General features: G+C 37.5%; 1 protein-coding gene and 7 non-coding genes across 8 annotated transcripts; 6 read left to right on the forward strand and 2 right to left on the reverse strand.

Moving 5' to 3' along the window:
* The first annotated feature begins 565 nt into the window (after positions 1–565).
* Positions 566–638, forward strand: Trnak-cuu. The gene has a single exon. It is a non-coding gene; the product is annotated as a tRNA-Lys (tRNA).
* A 482-nt stretch (positions 639–1,120) lies between these two features.
* Positions 1,121–1,193, forward strand: Trnar-ccu. Its single transcript has one exon. It is a non-coding gene; the product is annotated as a tRNA-Arg (tRNA).
* Positions 1,194–1,837: 644 nt separating this feature from the next.
* On the reverse strand, positions 1,838–1,919 carry Trnas-cga. The gene has a single exon. It is a non-coding gene; the product is annotated as a tRNA-Ser (tRNA).
* Positions 1,920–2,540: 621 nt separating this feature from the next.
* Positions 2,541–2,622, forward strand: Trnas-uga. The gene has a single exon. It is a non-coding gene; the product is annotated as a tRNA-Ser (tRNA).
* A 427-nt stretch (positions 2,623–3,049) lies between these two features.
* Trnak-cuu lies at positions 3,050–3,122 on the forward strand. The gene has a single exon. It is a non-coding gene; the product is annotated as a tRNA-Lys (tRNA).
* An 848-nt stretch (positions 3,123–3,970) lies between these two features.
* Trnar-ccu lies at positions 3,971–4,043 on the forward strand. The gene has a single exon. It is a non-coding gene; the product is annotated as a tRNA-Arg (tRNA).
* A 645-nt stretch (positions 4,044–4,688) lies between these two features.
* Positions 4,689–4,770, reverse strand: Trnas-cga. The gene has a single exon. It is a non-coding gene; the product is annotated as a tRNA-Ser (tRNA).
* A 2,395-nt stretch (positions 4,771–7,165) lies between these two features.
* LOC124200742 (outer mitochondrial transmembrane helix translocase-like) lies at positions 7,166–9,473 on the forward strand. Its single transcript, XM_046597048.1, has 10 exons — positions 7,166–7,620; positions 7,960–8,134; positions 8,205–8,245; positions 8,338–8,409; positions 8,481–8,587; positions 8,662–8,719; positions 8,799–8,835; positions 8,902–8,987; positions 9,060–9,120; positions 9,181–9,473. Exons 1-10 carry the CDS (start codon positions 7,444–7,446, stop codon positions 9,420–9,422), a joined length of 1,056 nt encoding a protein of 351 aa, XP_046453004.1. The 5' UTR covers positions 7,166–7,443; the 3' UTR covers positions 9,423–9,473.
* The last annotated feature ends 70 nt before the right edge of the window (positions 9,474–9,543 follow it).

Here is a 9,543-nt window from a genome sequence, read left to right on the forward strand (position 1 = left end):
AACGAAATTTACGTAAACAAAAATAATTATTATGACAAGATTCTATCTAAAAATTAGTGGTAGTTGTGGCCGAGTGGTTAAGGCCATAGACCTGAAATCTATTCGTCTCCGAGGGCGTAGGTTCGAACCCTACCAACTGCGTTGATTGCTTTATGTTACAAAAGCTAGTATTTCCTATTGGAACAACTCATTTTCAATCGATTAATAATATTTCATATTAACACATGATTTAAAAAAATATGAACTGTATAGTCATGGGTATCTTAGGTCCCGGGATCCAGCTCGGAACCGGGTTTCGGGAGCCATGACCTGTCACTTGGCTTTTCCAGAAAGGTGTCTATTTTTCAGAAGCCAGAGCCAAAATGCATTATGGCGGTCTTTAAGTGTAGTTTACAATGTAGTCAATGTATTCAGAGAAAAATTATATGGTGAAAGAATGTGTACCCATTTTGTTTACAAAGAATAGAAAAACGTCCGTACTTCCGTCCGTAAAAGATCTATATTGCTTGAATCGTAAAATTTTAAATGAACCGCAACGGAAAACCATTTCAAATTTTATTAACAGGCCCGGTTAGCTCAGACGGTAGAGCGCGGGACTCTTAATCCTGAGGTCAAGTGTTCAAGGCCCTTATCGGGCGGCTGTTGATTTGATTTTAGTTAGTATTGGTCGTTTTTCATCATTATTTATCAAGTTAATGTCGTTTGAAATCATTCACCATGGGATTGTTATAAGCAGAATTCATAAATGTGCATAGACAAAACGAGTTTTCAGAGTGTTTCTCTATGTTCCTTGGATATAGGGAAAGTGCGAACCAAAAGGAAGTACATTCGGATATATACCGTGGAACATACACAAATAATGAAGTGAGAGAGTGAGAAAGAGTATCCCTCATTGTGAGAGTCTAACGCCTTGTTAAATGCAACTAATTGCAATAGTAAGTCTATGTCCACTTACAGAACTGGAAATCTGGAAATAGAGTTTGTAGTTAAGATTATTTTAAAAATGTTGTTCAAGAGTGAGACGATGTCCACAGACGGTAATCGCTGTATGGTTATATCTTTTAGGGAAAAGCGTTGCAATATAACGTAGTTGTTTGAATATGAGAATCGGCATCTAATAGCCTTTGTGGCCTAATGGATAAGGCACCGGCCTCCTAAGCCGGGGATTGCGAGTTCGAGTCTCGCCAGAGGTAGCGAGAAAACGAACCTGTCATTAAAGTAAATTGTCGTTAAAATTGCAATTACTTGTTTTTCGTTTTACTGATTTAAAGCAAAAATTTTCATCTGTCCCAGTGTTGGGAAATTGCTGAAATAGCATGCTTAAAATTGGTAACCTTTGCCAGCGACAATTACTTGGCAGCGCAACTTATTCTGCTGTTTTACAGGTGAACTCTGACTCTCTCCTACTCCTCTGCCGTCTTCACTGGTTCCTGGAGCAACAACGCGCTGACTTCAAGACGCTGGTCATGATGGTAAGGTGCATTCTCGGCACCGTGTACTTGTTGTCTCTCATCTACTTTCAGAAACTATCTAAACTTGGCCTACGATTACAGACCTCGACTTCGATGAACCTGACTGTTCTTACCACTCGAACGAACCACTGTGGAGAGCATGCCTTATCCAGAGTCATCCCGGTGCTTGGTTGATCTTGTCTTGACTTGTCTTGTCCAAGGCCATCACATATATTAAAGACCTAAAGACCTTTCGTTCTTCTCACACTCTGTACTCCCCTACTGATTTTAAACTTGCTTTTCTCCCCAAAAATGACCAGAAATCACTTCTAGCTCCACTTGATCAAATTTTGTGTCTTTACATTCATTAATTAAATGCAACAAAACGCAGATAGTAGGATTCGAACCTACGCTCCAAGATGGAAACTGATTTCGAGTCAGTCGCCTTATCCACTCGGCCATATCTGCTTCAACCTCTTTAGAAAAAAAAATTTTGAAATTATCAGTACCTTTTAACAGTGAAAAATATTTAATGAAACGATGACAGTGGCCCGTAAGAGGATCGAACTCATGACCTCCGCGTTATTAGCACGGCGCTCTAACCAACTAAGCTAACAGGCCTCTGATTACAAAGTTTTTTTTAAATAAAATATTTTAATTCATCATGAGTCAGATATAATCTGTCTATCTTTAGAGAGAATGATTTAAGTTATCTACCAAGCAACGCTAAATCAGCTGCCTATTTCTTCACTGTGAAAGCAATGCAAATCAGTGACATTCATTGAGTGTTCCAGACAGATTTGTAATTTTATTGATATGACATGATTCCCCATCGTTTATGGTAAACTACTACTAATGAACTAATAATTACGTCATATGTTTTAAATCGTGGCGGGACTCGAGCCCGCAATTTTCGGATAACTACTCTCATAGAAGTCCGACGCCTTATCTATTAGGCCACACGACCTACACATGAATAAAGTGCTAGGATTTTGCATTTCTCATTTTACCTGCTCTTCGGCAAGGTAAAAACGAAATTTAGGTAAACAAAAATAATTATTATGACAAGATTCTATCTAAAAATTAGGGGCAGTTGTGGCCGAGTGGTTAAGGCGATAGACTTGAAATCTATTCCTCTCCGGGGGCGTAAGTTCGAACCCTACCAACTGCGTTGATTGCTATATGTTACAAAAGCTAGTATTTCCTATTGGAACAACTCATTTTCAATCGATTACTAATATCTCATATTAACACATGATTTTAAAAAAATATATGAACTGTATAGTCATGGGTATCTTAGGTCCCGGGATCCAGCTCGGAACCGGGTTTCGGGAGCCATGACCTGTCACTTGGCTTTTCCAGAAAGGTGTCTATTTTTCAGAAGCCAGAGCCAAAATGCATTATGGCGGTCTTTAAGTGTAGTTTACAATGTAGTCAATGTATTCAGAGAAAAATTATATGGTGAAAGAATGTGTACCCATTTTGTTTACAAAGAATAGAAAAACGTCCGTACTTCCGTCCGTAAAAGATCTATATTGCTTGAATCGTAAAATTTTAAATGAACCGCAACGGAAAACCATTTCAAATTTTATTAACAGGCCCGGTTAGCTCAGACGGTAGAGCGCGGGACTCTTAATCCTGAGGTCAAGGGTTCAAGTCCCTTATCGGGCGGCTGTAGATTTGATTTTACTTAGTATTGGTCGTTTTTCATCATTATTTATCAAGTTAATGTCGTTTGAAATCATTCACCATGGGATTGTTATAAGCAGAATTCATAAATGTGCATAGACAAAACGAGTTTTCAGAGTGTTTCTCTATGTTCCTTGGATATAGGGAAAGTGCGAACCAAAAGGAAGTACATTCGGATATAGACCGTGGAACATACACAAATAATGAAGTGAGAGAGTGAGAAAGAGTATCCCTCATTGTGAGAGTCTAACGCCTTGTTAAATGCAACTAATTGCAATAGTAAATCTACGAGTAACCTGAGCCCCGTTGAAATCCGGGGAACTTTGGTCTAGCGTAAAGTCGGACTCTTTTGCTATTTGCTTTTCTGTAGCTTAATCATCTGCCCGTTAAAGATTTTATGGTGGGAAATCTGCCCAGTCAGTAGATTTCGTCATCACGGCAATGCTATAGACATCTGGTGGTGATGCTGGTTGTTGCGTCATATTGCGTCATCACGGTCATCACGGTCGGTACCGTCATCACGACATCTGGTGGTGATTTGTTTGGGCATGCTTGGGCATGTTCCATTTTGGGGGAGGAGCCTGTGTTGACACATTATCCGTGACAGACACAGGCTCCTCCCCCAAAAGCTTGTTCTTTTATAATATATATGGATGTCCACTTACAGAACTGGAAATCTGGAAATAGAGTTTGTAGTTAAGATTATTTTAAAAATGTTGTTCAAGAGTGAGACGATGTCCACAGACGGTAATCGCTGTATGGTTATATCTTTTAGGGAAAAGCGTTGCAATATAACGTAGTTGTTTGAATATGAGATTCGGCATCGAAAAGCCTTTGTGGCCTAATGGATAAGGCACCGGCCTCCTAAGCCGGGGATTGCGAGTTCGAGTCTCGCCAGAGGTAGCGAGAAAACGAACCTGTCATTAAAGTAAATTGTCGTTAAAATTGCAATTACTTGTTTTTCGTTTTACTGATTTAAAGCAAAAATTTTCATCTGTCCCAGTGTTCGGAAATTGCTGAAATAGCATGCTTCAAAATTGGTAACCTTTGCCAGCGACAATTACTTGGCAGCGCAACTTATTCTGCTGTTTTACAGGTGAACTCTGACTCTCTCCTACTCCTCTGCCGTCTTCACTGGTTCCCGGAGCAACAACGCGCTGACTTCAAGACGCTGGTCATGATGGTAAGGTGCATTCTCGGCACCGTGTACTTGTTGTCTCTCATCTACTTTCAGAAACTATCTAAACTTGGCCTACGATTACAGACCTCGACTTCGATGAACCTGACTGTTCTTACCACTCGAACGAACCACTGTGGAGAGCATGCCTTATCCAGAGTCATCCCGGTGCTTGGTTGGTCTTGTCTTGACTTGTCTTGTCCAAGGCCATCACATATATTAAAGACCTAAAGACCTTTCGTTCTTCTCACACTCTGTACTCCCCTACTGATTTTAAACTTGCTGTTCTCCCCAAAAATGACCAGAAATCACTTCTAGCTCCACTTGATCAAATTTTGTGTCTTTACATTCATTAATTAAATGCAACAAAACGCAGATAGTAGGATTCGAACCTACGCTCCAAGATGGTAACTGATTTCGAGTCAGTCGCCTTAACCACTCGGCCATATCTGCTTCAACCTCTTTAGAAAAAAAAATTGGAAATTATCAGTACCTTTTAACAGTGAAAAATATTTAATGAAACTATGACAGTGCATGGCCCGTAAGAGGATCGAACTCATGACCTCCGCGTTATTAGCACGGCGCTAACAGGCCTCAGCTTGCAAAGTTTTTTTAAATAAAATATTTTAATTCATCATGAGTCAGATATAATCTGTCTATCTTTAGAGAGAATGATTTAAGTTATCTACCAAGCAACGCTAAATCAGCTGCCTATTTCAATCTTCACTGTGAAAGCAATGCAAATCAGTGACATTCATTGAGTGTTCCAGACAGATTTGTAATTTTATTGATATGACATGATTCCCCATCGTTTATGGTAAACTACTACTAATGAACTAATAATTAGGTCATATGTTTTTAATCGTGGCGGGATTCGAACCCGTAATTTTCGGATAACTGCTTTTATAGAAGACCGACGCCTTATCCCTTAGACTACACAACCTACACACGAAGAAAGTGCTAGGATTTTGCATTTCTCATTTTATCTGCTCTTCGGCAAGTTTAAGGTTTTCATTTGAGACCATTAGTACCTTCCGTCGTCAAAACTTTTAATTTTAGAAGTTATTATGGACATTAGTACCTCTGTCGTAAGTACTTTTCATTGATTACATTACTATTAAGATTATTTATTTCATTATTATTTATGTTATGTTAGTATGGAAAGTCGTGTTTGCCAATTTTTTTTTCATAATGAACATGATTTTTGTCAATGCTGCTTCCTGGCCTTCACTTTACACCGGGGGACATACTGTAGGCCCTTTCAAATAGTCTAGTGGCCGGCAATATGAAGCCGTAGGTGCAGAGAACTCGTATGCTTCGGCTGTCATCCGCCAGGAACGCGAGGAAGAGTGATAAAAAATGGCGACTAGGCTGGGTGGGAAACTTGTCAAAATTACACTTTACTAGATTTGGAATAACTCGGCCAATCTAATCCAGAATTTAAATTCCTTTTGGATTCGTAATGAATGAGGGATGGCCGAGCAAACTTTTGGGAGAATTTGTTTTGGTTTAAAGGTTAGCATTTACCCAAAAACCGATACCAAAGACCCCCCCCCCCCAAAAAAAAAAAAAAAAAATGTTAAAATTTGAAAAAACCCAGACTTTACCATTAAATATCTCCCGAACGGCAGGGAATATTTAAATTCTGCAATAACAGGTGAATTCGGAGTAGAAAACTGCATATGCCTGAATTATTTCAGATTTTTAAGTCCCATAGCGGAATGGGAAAAAAGGGGGGTCCATGGATTTGGTGCGCTTGAGTGGTGGATTGCTTGTTTAAAAAGTAAAATGATTGAAATTCGCCTTTTTTTTAATTTTACGCCAAAAAAATCAAATCAAATATATTTTTTATTACTTATTTTTGTTTATTCTATCTTAATGAATTTTCAAATTCATTTGTAATATTTAAAATTCATATTTAATATTTTAAATAGAATAAACAAAAATAAGTTATAAAAAATACATTTGATTTGATTTTTTTGGCGCTAATTTCAATCAAAAAATAAACATATAAAAAATTGCCTAATCTAGATCAATTAGGTATTTAAGGACAGGGAATGGAATAAAGCTTAAATCTAATCAATTTCTGGAAACATTGATTGATAATTTTATATGATTAAGAACGAAAACCCCTATTTTTTGCTATACCCCCGAGAGGCGAGGGGCCTACTAATCTAGTGAACCTGGCGGGGAATCTTGGGACCCTTTACTGAACACCCGCCGTTTCTTCCAAGAGACTGGGATAGCGCGAGAGTGTCTGGAGAGTGTACAGTATCCTACAAAAAAATCCGAACACAGCTCTTTTTCTAAAGCCCAGTTCAATGTATATTTTTTGTTTTTAACTTTGAAGACTTCATATTACATGTAGAATTAATTGGTTTACAAAGTTCATTTATTAGAATTAAGAAAAAAAATGCCAAAGTATTTTTTTTAAATAAAAAAGAGACCAAGGTGTTCGGATTTTTTTGTAGGATACTGTACCTTTCCTATTATATCGTGGTGATATCATGCTATTTTAATATTTTTGTTATGGAAAAGAAATCGCAAATATTCCTTCAGGTACCTTGCTAATAACGCAGGTCGCTCACTATTTTACATATGTTTTTCTTAAATAAAAGCTTTGCTCATAAAAATTAAAAATTTTTGTAATTTTTTACCCTATGCATCTTATTTAAAGTTTTAAACCCAATCCTATTAAAGTTAGTTCTGGATTCAGAAAGGCTACCAATAGGGAAATAGCCGTCGCCAGATGGGGTTTTAACACTGACAGGGCAATAGCCATAGAGGGCTATTGCCCTGTCGGACCGGCATGGCAATAGATTTCACGGTAATAGACTGTGGGGTCCGTAAAAGCAGACGGAAAAGTCGTGGCAATAGACTCAACCCTGTAAAAAATATTTTCTGCTCCATCTCTTGTTGAATTTCAGAGATGGCATTACTCATTACCTAGCAAGTAGCAACCTTTTTCCCGGAATTCGTCTGCTGTTAAGATATCGTTCGACCGGTTCGACATTCTGTTCTGATTGCAATCTGTGTTGTATTACTGTAATCAACATCGTGGCCAGTGCCCCTAGTGTATAAAAAGATAATAATTAGTAGTTATTGTTTTATGCATTTGAAGTTAATATGAATGAAGAAACTAAACTTACTCTTCTATTACGGGTTGCATTAGCCACTGCGTTTACGTGTGTTGCTGTGAAATGGATGGTTGATCAATTAGATCCAACCAGGGATAAAAAAAACAAAGCAAAACAACAAGCACAAGCACTTATGACTAAATTGAGAATAAAAACCAATATACAGGTAAATAGTATTGTGAGTCAAAAATTCATGTTTACAATCTATGGTACACTCATTTATACCATCATCCTTCATTTAATAAATGTTGATGCAGCAAAATAAAAATTCTGTTCTAGTTGATTTGATAAATATTAAATACTTCATTTTTTGATAGTTGGGAAACTAACAAGGAAGTTCCTGCTCTTCGTCTGTAGGCTATAAGCACTTAGTAGCCTATTAGTTTGTAATGGTGAAGAAAACTGAAACAAGCAATAATTGGAAATTTTATATTGAGTGCTTTTATAATGGTTCAATGTTGAATATTTTCATTTCATTTTTCTCACCATTCTCTATTTTACATAGTTGACAGAGTATGAACTTGCAATTGCAAGTAATTTGGTTGACCCTGAAAGCATTCCTGTATCTTGGAAAGATGTTGCTGGGCTAGACAGTGTGTTACAGGAACTTCATGACAATCTTATTTTGCCAATCAAAAGCAAAAAGCATTTCCCAAGCCAACTCCTTCAACCACCTAAAGGTTAACAGTTCTAGCTTATTGGTTTTAATGGCTCTTCATATTACAGTTATTTATTCAAATTTCAATACAGGCATACTCTTGCATGGGCCACCAGGCTGTGGGAAAACTATGGTAGGATATAACTCAGATTTGAAAAGTCACTTAATTATTCTTTTAAACTCTTTGTGGTTGTGTATTATTCATTTTGTGTTCTTGATTGAAAGGTGGCCAAAGCTACCGCTAAAGAAGCAGGAATGCGATTCATAAACCTCGATGCTTCGACATTAACTGACAAAGTATTATAATAGATATGAATCATAAAACACAATATCATTTACTAAATTAATTTACCTCATCAATTATCAAGTGGTATGGTGAGAGTCAGAAATTAGCAACAGCCGTTTTTTCCTTGGCAGTGAAAATTCAACCTTGCATCATATTTATCGACGAAATTGATTCCCTTCTTCGTTCAAGGTAATTTAACAGTCAAATATTATGCTGTAAAAATAAGTTACAGCCTCCTATTCGATTGTCTCACTACCCCAAAGGGATACTCATGATCATGAAGCTACGGCTATGGTGAAGGCTCTTTTCATGTCTCATTGGGTATGAAAATTTTCCTTATGGAAACGAGTGTACGTAATGGCACTGAAACAATTTAATCGGTTTTTTTATTAATGTACAGGATGGCCTAGCAACAGACAGTTCAAAAAGTAGCGTAGGTTAGTAGGGCGTTTAAATTAAACAATAACAAAAGATTGTCATTTTTTATTTGCCATCGAGGATAGTTGTGCTGGGCGCAACCAACCGACCTCAGGACGTGGATAAAGCAATTTTGCGTCGAATGCCATCATCTTTCTACATCGGACTTCCAGTTAGTAGTTTCTTAAATCAACTTAAATAAGCAGAAACAAATAATGAAACTTTTTCTTCATTGCAATTTAAGGGTATGGAACAACGCCGGCAAGTTGTGCTCACGATCTTAAAGGATGAACGTGTGGCATCAGGTCTTATCAAAATGTTTGGGGAAAAAATGTAACCAAGTACTAAATATCAATTATTCATAGATGTTGATTTGGAAACCCTGGCTAGGCTTACGGAAGGATTTTCAGGATCCGATCTTAGAGAGCTATGCAGAACTGCTGCTGTCTATGGAATGCGCGACAGTTTGAAAAGCACGAAATCGACAGATGACACAACAATGGCCGAAGAAATCACAATGGAAAATTTTTCGCAAGCGCTTGCAAAAATGCGTGATTCTAAACTACATTGTGGAACTTTGCCCTTGTCTCGTATTGATTTAGATTAACCGTCAAAACAAAGTGATGAAAATAAAGTTTGACGCTAGTTTACCTGTTAAGGTTTTTTTTTAGAAATGTTATTCGTCAACAGTGTTGCCTCATCACATGCAAGAAATCCAAGCTATTTGA

This window comes from Daphnia pulex, chromosome 8 (genome assembly GCF_021134715.1).
Source record: "Daphnia pulex isolate KAP4 chromosome 8, ASM2113471v1".
Lineage (NCBI taxonomy): Eukaryota > Metazoa > Arthropoda > Branchiopoda > Diplostraca > Daphniidae > Daphnia > Daphnia pulex.

Coding starts and splice junctions, on each gene's coding strand:
- LOC124200742 (XM_046597048.1), top strand. CDS start 7,444: ATGAATGAAGAAACTAAACTTACTCTTCTATTACGGGTTGCATTAGCC. Junction 8,246..8,337: donor CAGGCTGTGGGAAAACTATG/GTAGGATATAAC, acceptor CTTGATTGAAAG/GTGGCCAAAGCTACCGCTAA. Junction 8,588..8,661: donor GATTCCCTTCTTCGTTCAAG/GTAATTTAACAG, acceptor ACTACCCCAAAG/GGATACTCATGATCATGAAG.